This window comes from Nuphar pumila, chromosome 5 (assembly GCF_984573655.1).
Source record: "Nuphar pumila chromosome 5, dmNupPumi1.hap1.1, whole genome shotgun sequence".
NCBI classification, from domain to species: domain Eukaryota; kingdom Viridiplantae; phylum Streptophyta; class Magnoliopsida; order Nymphaeales; family Nymphaeaceae; genus Nuphar; species Nuphar pumila.
In genome coordinates, this window is record NC_143253.1 from 3,309,124 (window position 1) to 3,324,913 (window position 15,790).

The following is a 15,790-nucleotide window of genomic DNA, read 5'->3' on the forward strand; positions in this document are numbered from 1 at the left end:
TCGTTGACAATCATGGGGCCAAACTCTTCACACACGATGGAGTGCTTTACACTTGGAGTTAAGTCTTCAATGTTATCTACTATGCAATTGAATAAAGGTGTCAAGCGAGGAGATCAGACATCTTGAGTCATCGTGCGCACCGAAGAAGGGAAGGTGGAAGCAGCAGTGCCGCCGACCCTTGCCCTACTATTGAGTGAGTTTCAGAGATTGATGCCCCCCAAACTGCCGAAGAGTCTACCACTGAGACGCGAGGTTGACCACAAGTTAGAGTTGACCCCTAGGGCAAAGCCTCCTGCCATGGTCCCTTATCGCATGGGGCTGGCTGAGTTGAAGGAGCTGTGCAGGAGCTGGACAAGAATGGGAAGGTCATCCTTTGCCTATCAGTTTGTTAGAGATTGGCACGAGCAGATCGAGCTGGCGAAGACGTTTCTGCATAAAGCGGCCACGAGGATGAAGAAGTTGGTGGACAAATATCTCCGACCTACTGGGTTTCGTGTTGGAGACCCGGTGTTGGTGAAACTTTACCCAGATTGCACAAGCATCTTTCGTGGATGACATCATGGACTGATCAAGAAGTATGAGGGACCATTCATCATCACCAAGAAAGTGAGCAACCTAGCGTACGTGTTGGACGTGCCCCCAGACTTCAAGGTGCACCCGGTGTTTCACGTGTGCAACCTAAAACCATTTTATGCAGACGATGGAGATCTGAAACATAGCATGCCACAATGCGCTCCTATCCTACAGAGGGCCCCGACAACACAACGAGCCGAGAAGCCTCTCAGCAAGATCCTTTGCCACAAGGTCAATTACTTGGGAAAAGCGAAGAAGTATTTGCTGCAGTGAGAGGAGACAGCGAAGCCGACGTGGGAGCCAACATTCCGGATGAAGAGCCACTTTTGACTGAAGTTGGGGTTTACTATAAAACAGATTGTGTCGATGGCAGCGCATGATTTGAAGGGGGGAGTCTGCTCCCCTGTAACCTACTTTGTACAGTTGTGTCTAGAGTCTGTTTTGTTTTGGTTGAGTCTTGATGTAAGTGTCGAGTCACTTGTAACTTTTTTCGGGCAAGACTTGCACTTTGGTTCAGGTTGATAAATACCCTGAAGGGTCAACTTGTAGATCTAAACTGTAATGCACCCTCAGGCAAAATTCGTGAATGAATGCAAATGCATTGAGCTTTCTTTTGTTAACCCTCGTTGTGATTGCTTTCGAGTGATTGCAATTTCTCTCCCTCTCTTGCACTCACTATGATCAAAGCTTCCGCAACGGTAAGCAAGCGATCGGAAGACTTGCGGCTGTAAGGAAGGTCCATCGCGCCGTACCGACCTATCGAAGAAGTAGGCCCATGATAGCAAACCATTGTTCATGTGAATTGGTGTCAATGTGATCCCACCTCTAAATTTGTCAATATAGTAACACTGACAATTGCCATTTTTTTCATACAATTCAAACAAACCAAAACTCAAACACCTCTATAACAAAAGCATGCCACAAAGATCCTTTAGACCTTTATGTATTGCATCAACTGATGCATAAATATGTGCAAGGGAAACGATGCCCCATGCAAACTCTTGAATATGTCCAAGTTAATAAGGAACTATAAATATGTTGTGATGCTGTCAGTCTTATCTACAATATAGAAAAACCCAAATAAATATATGAGGAATGCTTAAAGCTCCTTGTCTGTATCTAGTCCTACAGCTTGAACTGATTATTTCTTTTTATGGTAGATACATCACAACCATCTCAGTGAGATTCTTTTTTATTTAAATGTGGTCTTTGGTGCTGATATGTGCTAGGGTCTAAAGGTTCAAAGGGTTCTAACATGGTTTAGGTCAAGGTGTAAATGGGCTAACTCGGGTAGACAAGCAAGTTAGGCTCTGATTTTGTTCTCCTAATTATTGTAGCAAAAAAATCTCAAATTTTTTGAAATGCTTCCAGATACCCTAAGGTAGGTTTGGTTCAAATTTGAGGGTCAAAGGACATGGGAAAAGGGAAATATGAATTATTGAAGTTGTAGGGAATTTCATGACTGGATAGGGATGGACTGGGTTTGGTGAAGACAAACTTGACTTATAAAATCGATTTCTTTGTTCTGGGAACTTAATAAATCATGAAATTCAGAGGTCTAGCTAAGGACACACTGAAAAACATTGGGTCCAAAAATCATATTCTAATTCTTCAGGGTTTGGTCAGAGGAATTTTTTAAAGTCTGACAAAGTTTCTGGGTTCTACAAAAATGAGGTGAGTTTACTTGGCTTCGGTTAGGTTCACACTTAGATGGTGGTAAGGTAATAGACTTTGTTGACCTACTCGGACTAAGATTACTTAGTAAGGGGTTTATACAAGGGCTTGGGCAGATGGGTTAAGGTTGGTTCCATGAGGGTTTGGCTCATAAAGGTGAGGACTGCCAAGACTTGAATTGGCCACACATTCGGTCGATTGGACCTTGGGCAACAACCTATGCTCCAATGTGAGTGCACATAACCTACTAGAGTCTTATTCACCAAAAATTGTAACCACAAATAAAACATGGATACAACTATGACACAACATCACAAACTAAATAGTTTAATTTTTTATGTTTACCTCTTTTTCTATACCTATTTACGACATATCCGTTTGTTGTGACCGTAATTGCAGCATAACACATGTTTGTTTGAATAATAGCACAAGTTACCCATGTTTGTTTGAATAATAACACAAGTTTATATATTGTTTTATATCATTCTGCTCACTATCATTATGGTTTTATATTTGCTTCTACTTATGCTTTGTTTCACACTTTATGATTAAAGGTACGTGTGGTTTGCTAGGACGCATGAGTCACATGGAGACCCCTTGTGATTTTGGTTCTCACATAAATGAGAAAATAAGGTTGCCAATGAGGTTGATTCTCTCATTTATATGAGTATGGACTTCATGAGTCGTTACTAGACATGCTTAAGAGTAAGGGTGGGCAACGGGCTGGGCAGCTCGATGAGCCAAGCCGACCTGGCCTACAATGGCCAAACTTAGCTAGTTATATGTGTGGGTTGGGCCGATGGGCCTGGGTTATTTATTAATGTTTTAATATTATAAAAAAATAAAAAATTAACTATTGCATAATAACTTTGTAACTATTACTATTTACCTAATTAGTTACATTAATTTTATAAAAACTAAAAAGATATTTAATTGGGTGCATGAAAAATTAGTAACTTGTTAATTATTACTATTTATAAATGGATTTGGGTCGGGCCAAGCTGGACCGGACCTACTTCACATTGGCCCAATGGGCTAATGGTCTGGGCCATGAACTGCTCTTCAAACCTGAGCCCATTAAGAATCGAGTCATAACCCGGTCTGCTAGTAAATGGGTTGGGCCATCTCTGGGCTGAATGCTTGCCCCTACTTAAGAGTGTATTTGTTTCACACAAAATAGGGGTTCTATTGAGAAACCTACTTAAAACCCCCCTTTCCATGAAAAGCAAGTCTGACTGCCCCTTATGGAAAGAGCTCACAGAAAATGGGGTTCTATCATTGATTTTGAAGGTTGCTTTCCATGAGGAGAACAACTTCCTTGTTCGCATGTGGCATTGTTGACCCAATGATATTTTAACTCAGTAGGAGCCACATGTGCAAAGGTTTTAGCCAAGACGGTAACGCCTCAAGATTTTTAACCTTTAATAAATACATAAAAACTAAAACTTTTTTTTATTGAATAATCATCAGCGAAAACCTTTTTAAACTTGGGTTTAAAACCTCAGGCATGTTACGTTTCAATAAAAATTGATTATAGTGAATTCAAATGCGAATAATATGAAGTATTTCAATTCCAAAAGGACGGTGCCAAATAATAGTAACATGTATCTGAATTCAGTGCCCGAAAAAAAATGATTGGATCGTCGATGTCGTCGCAATATCCTGCATTAGCTCCACAGTTAAACCTGTAATCACCTGTATGCCTATAAAATAGGCCAGACTCATGAAAATCTAGTAGATCTACACCAGAACACGTGATGAGTATACAAAGCTAATACAAGTAGCACATTAATGATAACATAATTCATTCAATCAGATATCCACGATATACTTTAATCCTGGTACAGAAGAATATAGTGTGTTTATTCGCAAAGTAACTAATTAGGTATGGTATGTCATTTACTAACATGTATAACATGTTCAATCGTGATCTCATGCCATTCAACACATTATCAGTGCAATTCACCAATGCATGATATATTTCAATATGAGATATCACAATTCATCAAGGCATGATACATTTCAATATGAAATGTCATTGTTTATCAAGACATGATATAATTCTAATATAGTTTCTCAATGTATGATACAATTCAAGGAATAGTTTAATAGAAACAGTATGGCATGTTTCAGTGTTATGAACTATGAAAAAATATGCAACTTTATTCAAAATATAATAGTGTAGTATTAGGAAATATTTTTATTTCAAAACAGTGTGAGTAAGAAGGTCTTTATTTCTTTTGATTACAACTCCCTTGTGTATGCAAGGGAACAATTACCTTAAATAGTCATAACATTCTGAGGGTATATTATTCATGAGTTATATTTTACCAGGGTGCCGAACTGAACAAGACCCAAAGCAAACAGTATGTGACCGAGAAAAACTTGCGATGACGTGTACACGAAATATGATGCATCTTGAACTAGATGCAGTAATTGAGAATCTATCACCTAAGACACATTGATAGCCTTAGTCTACTATCATCCGAGTGACTAGAGATCATTTGGGAATGCTTTCTTCCATAAAAATAATGTTGTCACTTGAGGTTTATACCACCTACCTCTCCAGGTAGTCCACAGATTTGAATGAATGACAAAGTTCTGATTACAAAATCTTTTCAATTCATATGTCTCACATCATTAGGTAATTCAGGGTTTAATAACCCTAGTACCCCTCTAGGGTAATCATGATTCATTCGTAGGTATTCAACACATTCAGATGTTGCTTAGGCGCTTTTAGCTCATATGAGTGTTTCACCTCTGAAGGCGAACCAACTAATTAAGTGTGTATGCATGCATCATTTATAGTATGGTGTCTCTTTTGCACTTTTTGAGTTTGCATCAACTTCAAGCTTGTATACAAGCAATTATAGTAAACACGTACTTTTCATGTTTTAAAGTACATCACCATTCACATTTCATACACACCAATGTGCTCAATTGACGTCACAAGAGTTCCTTGAAATACAGGCTACGATATGAACCACCATTCATGCAAATCATGCACTATTTTATGCAACATAACAAAAAAACATATAAAAATATGTTACACATATATCACATGTTATACACATCACATGCCCAATAATACTATACATGTTATTTGAATGCTCAACTCCAACATGAGCTAGCATACGTGCGAATCATGCATAATTTTATGTATTACAAAAAAAAGACATAAAATCACGTTTCACCTGTCCTGACGGGTTCTATGAACCCTGAGCATAAAGCGAAGCAGGTCAAGACAAAAGGTGATGGATCCGATAGGATATCATGAGAGTAAAGCGAATGTGTCATTATTCTTGAGATAATGCACTGATCTCAAAATAAAGCACGAATCTCGAGACAATGCCCGATTCTCAAGATGTACAAATTTTGAGGTGCACTTATCATGAGGTATAAATCCAACAATACATGGATCCCAAGAGATGGTCCATACCGCTGGCCCACTCGGCCCGATGGTGGCAACACGGTGGCCATGACAGCGGCGGGCCCACCAAACTCGGTGGCAGTGGCGCCATGCTGGTACCCAGGCCTCACATTTTTTCCTTTTTTTTTTCTTTCAGTCTTTTCTTTTCCTTTTCTTTCTTTTTTTCCTTCATTCGTTTCACAGTAAGGAATAGGAGAAAGAAGAATGGCACTTAGTGAGAGGCGGCGGCAGGTGTGATCGCGGATCGTGCACTACCCAAACATACATACCAGCATTCAACTTCATCCATTAAAGTAGGCAAGATCTAGAAGATATCGTTTTCTTTTTGGAATTATATTGGCTCTTGAAAATACCATGATATAATGACAATGTCGTGACAAAATTTCTTGCTTTTTTTTTTTGAGTGATAAAATTTCTAGACATCACTGATATTTGTTACTTAAGGGCCATTGCCTGGTGCAATGATAATGTGTTCATGCTAGATTTACAGAAAGATTTACAGAAAAATCTAATCGACTATGAACTTATCTAGAGAAAACAAGAAATCTAATGAAAATTGCAGGAAATAACGAAAAATTACTGAAAATTAAATAACAAACATAAAATAACTGGAAATAAGCAAATTTTGAAATCCAACATGACTGTCTAGACTCCTAGATTTCTCATCTATTTATAGATTAAATAATTCTAATATTGACAAACCCAACTTCCAATCTTGATAAAGCCTATGTACAACAGTTTTCTAAATCTAATTAACTCCTTATTGAATATGGATCCATCATTTGGACCTAATATCCAATTATAAACTAAATAAAATTTAAATAAAAAATGAATCTTAGTGGACCCTTATGAACCCGGTTCTTCTACTTCACTCTTACATCATTCTTCTTGGGTTGGAAAAGGCTTGCCCTCAAGTCTGATCCTGTTTACGTTTCTTCCTATTTCTCTTGATTTTTGTGAACCATATAGCTAATGCAATCCCCAAAACATGTGCATAGTAATCTGGTAGTTACAAGATCCAATCTAGAAAAGCTTCAAGAGTGATAAAATCAGAATATCCGGTCCATAGGTCCTTGATTTAGGAGGGTGGCAAATGGGTATATGAGTATTATGTGGGTCAAGCTCGAAAGAACCAAATAAAGATGTTTAGGGATCCAATTATGACTAATTGGATCCATGTTAATCTTCATTGGATCTAAATAATTTTGGGTGGTTCCTGGGTCAAATCGGTAGGATAGCCTTTCAATACAAGCTGGTTTCAAGGCTAGTTTGGGATGGAGGTAGGATAAATGGGTCCAGGTGGGTTTGCCTTGTGATTGGAATGGGTTAGGTATCAAAATATAAAAATAATCAATTGAAAAAATATTTTGAACATGTGTCCTGAACTGTCACGTGTCATCTCTCATCTCAGTAGTCACTAGCCCAAAAATGGCGTGAACCTGTGAGGAAGCATTGGTGTAAAGCATCAACCAGTAGGGCTAGCAAACTAACCAAGCTGGCTCGTCACGACCTCTTTCGTGATCGGTTTGTATGGTTGAGAGAGCTCGTGTATATATATATATATATATATATATATAAAGGATGAATAAAAAAAGTATACATAAAATCTGCACTATTAAGTGTAATATATATAATATATATATATATATATATATTTAAGTATAATATATAAATATATAGATATATTGTATGTATAAATAATATGAAATATTTTTACACGAGCCAACTAGTGTTCAGCTTATCTCGTTCAGTGACCAGCCGGAGCTCGGCTTGGCTAAACACAAACACAAACCAAGCTACGAGCTCAATCCACCTGAACATTCCCTCTTGGGTTTGTTAGGTTCATTTACCAGCCTTATCAAGGAGGACCTTCCCAAAATCATGAAATCAACCAAGTTCCCGTGTTTAAAAATCATATTTACGATTCACTAGAATATGTTTACTGAGAATATACTGGACAAAGTGTGAAACGAGATTTTAGTGATTTTTTTTTCCTTAAATCTCACTGTACGGATGCGATCTACATGATCAGTTTTATAAGAACTTGCTCTGGGCTTGGCCGATTATGAGGTAAGGCTTGAAAATCAATGGCTCAAAATTTTCGTAAATATTCGAGCATCTGCGTAATCGGATTTGTGAAGAAAAAAAAAACGTTAGAAATACCAAGTTCACACACTCCCGTACCGTAAGCATATTCTAGTGACTCAAATTTACAAACCTAAAACTTCTTTGCCTACCAATAATACGGTCCAAGTAAACTTGCCATAATCTTAGCCTATATGCAATAGTTGTCAAAATCCATATTTTCAAAATATCACCTATTTTAAAAAAAATTACGTTTTATCGTCATTTCAACGTGTTAAAAACAGCTTTCTAGTATTGTTATATTTTTATATTTAGTATATACCATATATTTTTTACGTGTGCCCTTATTTTATGTGATTTTCTCCAGAAAACCAAGTGTTTAAACTTTAAAATGTCACAAGATTTTTACCTTGCCCAGATGTTCCCGAGAACGGGACTTGTGGTATTGTTTCTTGCGTACAAATACAATGAGGAGGGAACTCTACTTTGCGCGTTTTTAACCGGTTAATAACGGATTTTAATTTTCAAAACAACGGAGTTTTTCTTCACCGCGCATGCCCTTGCTAGGGTTTTCGAGCAACCGCCAAAGAAGGAGACGGAGAGCTCGCTCCACGCCCCCTTCTCCTCCCGTTTTCCGGCGAAGATTCCGGTACGTTGTTTGCATTTTCCGGTCTTCTGAAATCCAGAAATAACTGAAAATTCATTCATGCTGATTCCGTGGTTTCGAGAATCGCAATCCCTCAAACGAATCAGACAAACCCTAGTTTTCCCAATACGGTTGAAACCCCTCTTTTCCAGAATCGGAATCACGACGCTCAATCATGGATTCGAGGCTTTTTACTGCTCTGATTCATTTGGAAATGGTGAATCTCCGTCCGTCGATTCAATCAATTCGTCTCGGGACGACGATGGGTTCGGGTCTAGGGTTTGCGAGCTCGTCAGCAAGCAACATTGGTCGTCCTTCAAGAGGGAATTCGGAGAGATCGATCGGAAGGAATTCTTGGGTTCTTTGTTTGAGAAGAGGATTGATGCAGGAACCACGTTCAAATACTTCAAATGGGCAGAGAGGGAAAATGGGGCGGTCTTCGATCTCGATTCCTACTGTAGAATGTTTCAGTGCTTGGCTGAATCTAGGGAGTATGGGAAGGTTAGGGCAGCAATTCACATGATGGTCGGTCGGGGGCTCGCGAATTCAGATTCGAATTCCGCCATCTTTCACAAGATTGTCATCTCAAATGGAGGGAGAAGGGATCTTAGTGGGCTTATAATCGATATGTTGGTTTATGAGTACGTCAAGAGCTCTCAGCTTTCTTCGGCTTTAAACGCATTTAGAAGGTCGGGCGATTATGGATTTCGATTATCTGTGTTGTCGTGTAACGCTCTTTTGAATGCGTTGGTTGAGTCGAATGATGTCCGGAGCGTAGAGAGTGTGTTTAAGGATGTGATTAGGAGAAGAATTAGTCCGAATCAGATCACTTTCAACATTGTGATCCATGGTTTGTGTATGGTTGGGAAGTTGCAGAAGGCAATGGACCTGATTAATGACATGGAATCGTGGGGTTGCTCGCCTTCTGCCGTCACGTATAATGTGATTATGGATGGCTATTGCAAAACGAGCAAAGTGGGGAAGATGCTCAAGGCTGAGGCTGTCCTGAAGGGGATGATTTCAAAGAAGATTTCGCCAACGGTGGTTACATATAATGTTCTCATTGATGGGTACTGCAAGGATGATAATTGTTTCATGGCATTGCGGTTTCTGGAGGAGATGAAGAAGAAAAAGATGTTTCCCAATGTCATAACTTACAATTCATTGATCAACGGGCTCTGTGACGAAGGGGAAATTGAAGAAGCACTTAAGCTGGTTAAAGAAATGCAGGATCAAGGCATAGGACCCAATATAATTACTTATAATTCTCTGATCAATGGGTACTGCAAGAAGGGAATGGTTGAGGAAGCTACGAGATATATGGATCATATCAATGAAAGGAGTCTTGTCCCAAATATTTTTACATATAATATACTGATAGATGGATATGGGAAATTGGGGAAAATAAAGGATGCTTGTTCTTTACATAGTTTGATGTTAGAAAGAGGCATCAACCCTGATATTTCAACATATAATTCGCTGATCACCGGATTCTGCAAAGCAAACATGACGGAGGATGCTAGCAAACTATTAGATGAAATGGCAAAAAAGGATATAATGGCTGATGTTGTGACTTATAATATACTGATTAAAGCATTATGTGAGCAAGGTGAGTCTAGAAAGGGAATCATGTTGTTGAAAGAGATGTTAGAAATAGGTTTGAATCCAAATCATGTGACTTACAATACTTTGATTGAGGGGTTCTGTAGGGAGGGAAATTTGAAAGGTGCCTTGAATTTGAGGACAAGAATGAAGAAGGAAGGGAAGCGAGCAAATGTGGTTACTTATAATGTCTTGATCAGGGGTCACTGCAAGAAAGGAAGACTGGAAGATGCAAATAGGCTTTTGAATGAGATGCTCGAAAAAGGTCTGGTTCCAAATCACATAACGTACGATATCATCAAGGATGAAATGATGGAGAAAGGATTCATTCCAGATATTGATGGTCATATATACAGTTCCGTCTCCTAGTGTTAGATGTCCATGGCATGAGGGAATTATGGATTTATACTGTTTTTCACTACAGATTTCAATTGTGCTGGATAGCGGAGCCTGTGGACATGAGCATGCATGATAGGCAGAGTAAAAATACTCAAACATTTCCAGTGCCATTGGATGGATGTGAAAATGTGTCTTGAGCGTGTTCCTTTCAAGGATTGGATGAGTTAACCATCTGAATGATGTCACGATGGCTTCATGCTGGGAAATTTTAATCCCCCATCAAAGTTTAGGCACATTTCCCAAAGTATCTTCAGAAAATGCATAGCCAAAGCATTCCTCGCCTTGTGAAAAGGTAGGTTACCAGGTGGATTTGCAGTTTTGCACTTTTTTTTCTACCGATGTTAGTTAGAATTCATTATATAATGTACGTGTAGGTATTACCAACTTTAACATCAACAGGAGGCAATCCAAGGTGGTGTTGCTACATTTCTGCCTATAACCTGTAGTATGTGCTTGACTGTATTCATTTATTTATGATCCAGATAGAAGGTATCACTCTAGTAGATTATTGTTACAAAAGAAATGTCAATATAACTCGACTGCAGAACTGGAAAGCCAATGACAGGGTTTCTAACTTTCCTATATTTCAGTTTTTTGAAAATTCATTTGGAAATTGTACATTGTGCTTTCCAGCCTCTAATAGATGTTGGAAGTGTAGATATCAGAAAAAAAGATATGATATTTGAAAATCTTCTGCATGTAAAACCATAGGTGGTTACTTGCAGCAGAAAGCCTTTTTCGGATTTTTTTAAGGGCTTCTATTTTTCGTCATGTTCTGATTCAGCTATTTTCATGTTCTTTAAGGTGAAAATCCAGCGACATAAGCTATCATGAACAAACCGAGTCAAGGAAAGAGAACAAGGTACTTGTGAGTAATGGGAGAAGCAGGTATTTGTTGGAAAGAACATCCTATGCCATCTTTTCTCAATGCTCCTTTCTATGCATTTCTCTGGTTCTCCACGTTCACGACCCACTGTTATACCTACCTCATCATCCCCCTTTCTCTAACTCACACATGAGTACTGGCTGATAGTGGGGAGATAGAGTGCCGAAGGGAAAATCTGAAGGTTCAGTTACCAGATCATGTGAGGTTCAGTGAGAGAGGTACAGAAGAACTTTGGCGCAATAAGAAACATCGGTGCGCTTTCTGTGCCACAGCATTTCAGTCAAGTAACAAAGTCTAAAGCAGAAAATTTCAGCTTTATTTTTGCATTGATACAACAGGTGTTCCATGTGGTTTCTGAAGGAGAAAGTCTGACCTATTGGGACACAATATACTTCACCTGTACATAATTTTTTTTAAACTTTCAATCACTAATACATTTAGGCAACAATGACTTACTTGGTCATGTGTTTCTCCGTTTTCACATGGTTACATAATTTGCATTATGCATAGCATACAACTAATTGTGCATGCAGGCACGCACACAAACACTACACATACAAGGCGTATTGCTTGTGTTTTTATATGTGGACTCATATTCAGCACGGAGAGGAATGCCAACTCATATTGCTAGTCCTGGATATGTCTAATAATCTATACTGTACCAACTTACGCCAAATTAAGATCCTGTGTTGCTTGGAAGCTCCTCTTAAGCTGGGTAGGTTCAAGCCTCAAGTTGCTAGAGTGTAATTGTGTCTGCAACCCTGTTGTTCAGCTCATACCATTTTCCAATCTGTGATTTGTATGGTCCTCATATGGAGAATGGGCTTTTAGGACCAGTATTGCTAAAGTGAACAACCAGCTCATGGTTGATTCTTCTCCCTTGAATAATCTTTTGATTTGCATTTTCATCATGGAACTTATCGCCACAACTGGATCTTGCCCATGTAATTTCATACTTTTTTCATTAGTGTGGTCAAATACGATGAGATTTTGCTTTTGATCTAATGAAAAAAAGGCCTTTCTATTTTTTTTACCATTTTTCTTGTAAATCAAATAGCACTCCCTTCAGTTATTTCCTTTTTTTTTTTTGCAGCAAAATATTTGCCCAATGGACTCTTTTAAGTATTGTTGTGCCCTAATTGACCATAATCTGTAAAAATTATGACAATGGCAGATTATTGGACCCAATTGCATACTGCAGGTTACTATTTTTCTTCAATCCTAATTAATATGAAACCGAACCATTTTAAACGGGCAGTTGTTGGCAGTTTTTTTATGTCGTTATATGTTCTTATGGCTGCTTTTAAGGGGTATTTTGATTAACCCACTTATCCACAAAAGCAGCATAATTTGGGAAATTGCGTTGTAGTCCATAATGCAAATTTACTTGTCCTACATTTCTAGCATAGTTTGAGAAATCCACCATCTAAACCGGGCAGCCACCAGAAGCCGGTGATACAGATCTTGCTGGAAAGAGAAAAATGTGCAACAGGAAAGGTGCATCATTTTGAGATCCACCACTGAGAGGTGCAATTTTTCATCGAAAAGAGAAAAATGTTTTGCCGAACCATAGTTGCATTGGTACTCGATACACCCTAGCTTATCATGTATCAGGTGTAGCAGTACCAGATATCGGTATGAAACTCATCTCGAAAATCATAAACTAAAGTATCAAATCTTACATAGAATCACACTTTTGTTACATTATAAATGTGTATCAAGTTTGTTTCTATTAGCATCATTGCATACAAAAAGCAATTTCATCAGGTGTCTTTATAAAAATATATTCTTAGTGTCACCTTTTGAGAAACTCGTGCCAAATCTATCAATGTATATTAGAAACTGTATTGATATTTTTTGGTACAGTTTCAACAGGTGTTTCAAATAAAAACTTACTGATTTAGTGGTGGATTTCAGAATAAGAAAGCAGAGCGTGGACAAACCCCTCTTCAATCCCATCATTTAACCGGTTTTCAAGATAAACAAGATTTTTTTTTCGACAGAGAAAGCTGGGGCTAGGCAGACCCCTACCCTACCAATTATACAACTATATCATTGGGATTCAAACTCGCAACGTCCCAACACAAGGTGCTGCCAGACAAGCGGAGCCCTCGTTGGTACTCTCAAACAAGAATTGTTTTCACAAAACCAATCCCAAATACAGCCTACAAGAATCCTATCTGCTCTACCACACAAAAGAGTAGACAAGTGGGAAGCATCTTTTCTACATATTCTTCCAAAGAAAAACGTCTGGTCCCAACCATACCATCAAACCTCAAATCGTGTCCAAAAACAAAATGGAATCAACAATCTGCTGATAAAATTGCAGTCTAACAATCTAATACACTGATGGGGATGAGTAGAGTGCATGGAATCAACTGTAGCTGCTCATTCCTACGCCTGGCTCCCCATGGTAAGGGCTTCCATTGGCCTTGGAGTAGCTCACATAGTAGATCTCGCTGAGTATGCAGGTGAAGAAGGCAAAAGCTGCACCGGCTGCAAACACGCCCTTCCTGATGGTCTCGCACGAAAGGTTGTCTATGTCGAACTTGGCCCTGTACTTGGTGTGGTAGGCGTTCTTCACCGAACCAGCCAACAGGCATATTTCTGCAATGATGAACGTAAACCTACAATAGAGAGAAACACAGGGCCATGTCCCTCCATGTTATTATCATCGTCTTCTTTCTTAAAGGAAAGGTGCAGAACAAATTCTTTCCTTTTTGTCCATGGTGTACCCCATGGGAGATTGGAGACAGAATTGGAATGAACCCAGAAGGAATTGGGGACAATTTGTTATACAACTTACGGTGGCATATAATTGATTTACTAATTTACATAGATCTAGTCCCCCAAAGCAAAATCTAGCCTCTGGATCGTGTTTAGCATGTTTTGTTTCCTATTTTTATGTGTTAAAGTTGACTCCAACATGGTGTTTTATACAAAATGTAAACCTCTCTTATCTTCATGAATAGTGAGCTATTGTTGTTTTTACTCTGGGAAATCAAATCTTGTGGTGTATTAGACATAATAAAAACTCGTACCATTGTAAGCAAACCATGCTAAACATATCAGAGAAAGAGACTCCTTCATGTCTAACAAGTTCCTCGATCTTGGATCATCACCAACAAATCATTATCCCAACAGCATAAAAATTCCGCCAATGACAGTCCCAATCTCGAAGAATGAAGGTTGGTGTCAACGACAAACACGCTGTGAAAAACTCTAGCCACATCCTATGAACACGAATCCTAAGAGAAAATCCATCGATTCTATATGTGAACCGCAAAAACCGCAGCCTGATATGACTAAATATTAGGCGAGGATGCCTACTCTCTTTCTTCTCCTTTTCATTCTTCTTCGAGTAAAAACTAAACAAAGCCAAACCCAACAAGCGGATGAAAAGCAGGTAACCTACCAGCAAGCAATGAACAAGAGCACCGCACAAGATCGGGATCCGCCGGGCTTCAGAGACCTCCCACAGCAGAAGCAACTGGTCACCGCCATTATCAGAATTTGGCTCAAGAGAAGGAAGAGGAGAGCCCCAACCCCATAACCCGTCGCGATATCGGAATCGTAGACGCAGTAGGTGTATTGCTTCTCTGAATCAGGAAGGACCTGGGCCTGCCAGAGATGGTATGGACCAACGAAAATGAAGACCACAACAGAAACATGCAAAAGCCCATACCAGCAGTTATGACAAATACCAGTCAACACATACCTTGCTTCTCCGCTGCTCTGCTGCAACGGCGAGACCGAAAGCGATGACGTCGAAGATGAAGACGACCACAATCACGATAGTGGACGCCATCGGTTGCCTGAGAAACAGAGCAAGGAAGGAGAAGGAGGGTTGTGGTCTCAGATCTAGATCTGATGTTGAGGTTTAGGAAGACGCAAGGGACAATTGCTTTATAATTTCGGAGGATGCACACCCACCATTATTTTTACCCACCCTTTTCCCTCCTTACCAAGAGAGATTGGGGAAACTTTACTCTCTTTATTTATCAAGTTACTCTAGAGAGAGAGAGAGAGAGAGAGAGAGAGTTTTATGGGTTTTTTCATTCTAGTGTATCATCTCAGCAGTAAACAAAGAAACAAGTGGGTCAGTTTTTGCTTAGACAATGGAGTGAGAGCGACTGCTGCTCAACTGCAACCTCCACCTAAAGAGAGGGGATCTAGAGATCGGTTAAATGCCATGGCTATTTGACACAGCCAAATCACATGACAGCATTGGGGCCTGCAATGCTGTCATACGTGATTGGCTAGTGTCACATAGTCATGGCATTTAGCCGCTCCTTTGATATCAACGCTCACCTAATGGCTGTCGGTTAACACATCCCGTCTCCTCCACCACAAATTCTCTCTCTCTCTCTCTTTCTCTCTCTCTCTCTATATATATATATATATATATAGAGAGAGAGAGAGAGAGAGAGAGAGATTGACTTGAGTCACTTGACAAATGAAATCAACTCCAATTATTAAATGTGCTGCTGCACCT

At 39.2% G+C, this 15,790-nt stretch overlaps 2 protein-coding genes across 2 annotated transcripts; one reads left to right on the forward strand and one right to left on the reverse strand.

The window, feature by feature from the left end:
• Positions 1-8,336: 8,336 nt before the first annotated feature.
• On the forward strand, positions 8,337-11,755 carry LOC149836499 (uncharacterized). Its single transcript, XM_090007023.1, has 2 exons — positions 8,337-10,701; positions 11,214-11,755. Exon 1 carries the CDS (start codon positions 8,469-8,471, stop codon positions 10,377-10,379), a length of 1,911 nt encoding a protein of 636 aa, XP_089863149.1. The 5' UTR covers positions 8,337-8,468; the 3' UTR covers positions 10,380-10,701; positions 11,214-11,755.
• Positions 11,756-13,498: 1,743 nt separating this feature from the next.
• LOC149836500 (uncharacterized) lies at positions 13,499-15,262 on the reverse strand. The gene is made up of 3 exons (XM_090005382.1): positions 15,014-15,262; positions 14,711-14,916; positions 13,499-13,922 (listed from the first exon to the last, which is right to left on the reverse strand). Exons 1-3 carry the CDS (start codon positions 15,101-15,103, stop codon positions 13,670-13,672), a joined length of 549 nt encoding a protein of 182 aa, XP_089861508.1. The 5' UTR covers positions 15,104-15,262; the 3' UTR covers positions 13,499-13,669.
• Positions 15,263-15,790: the final 528 nt, after the last annotated feature.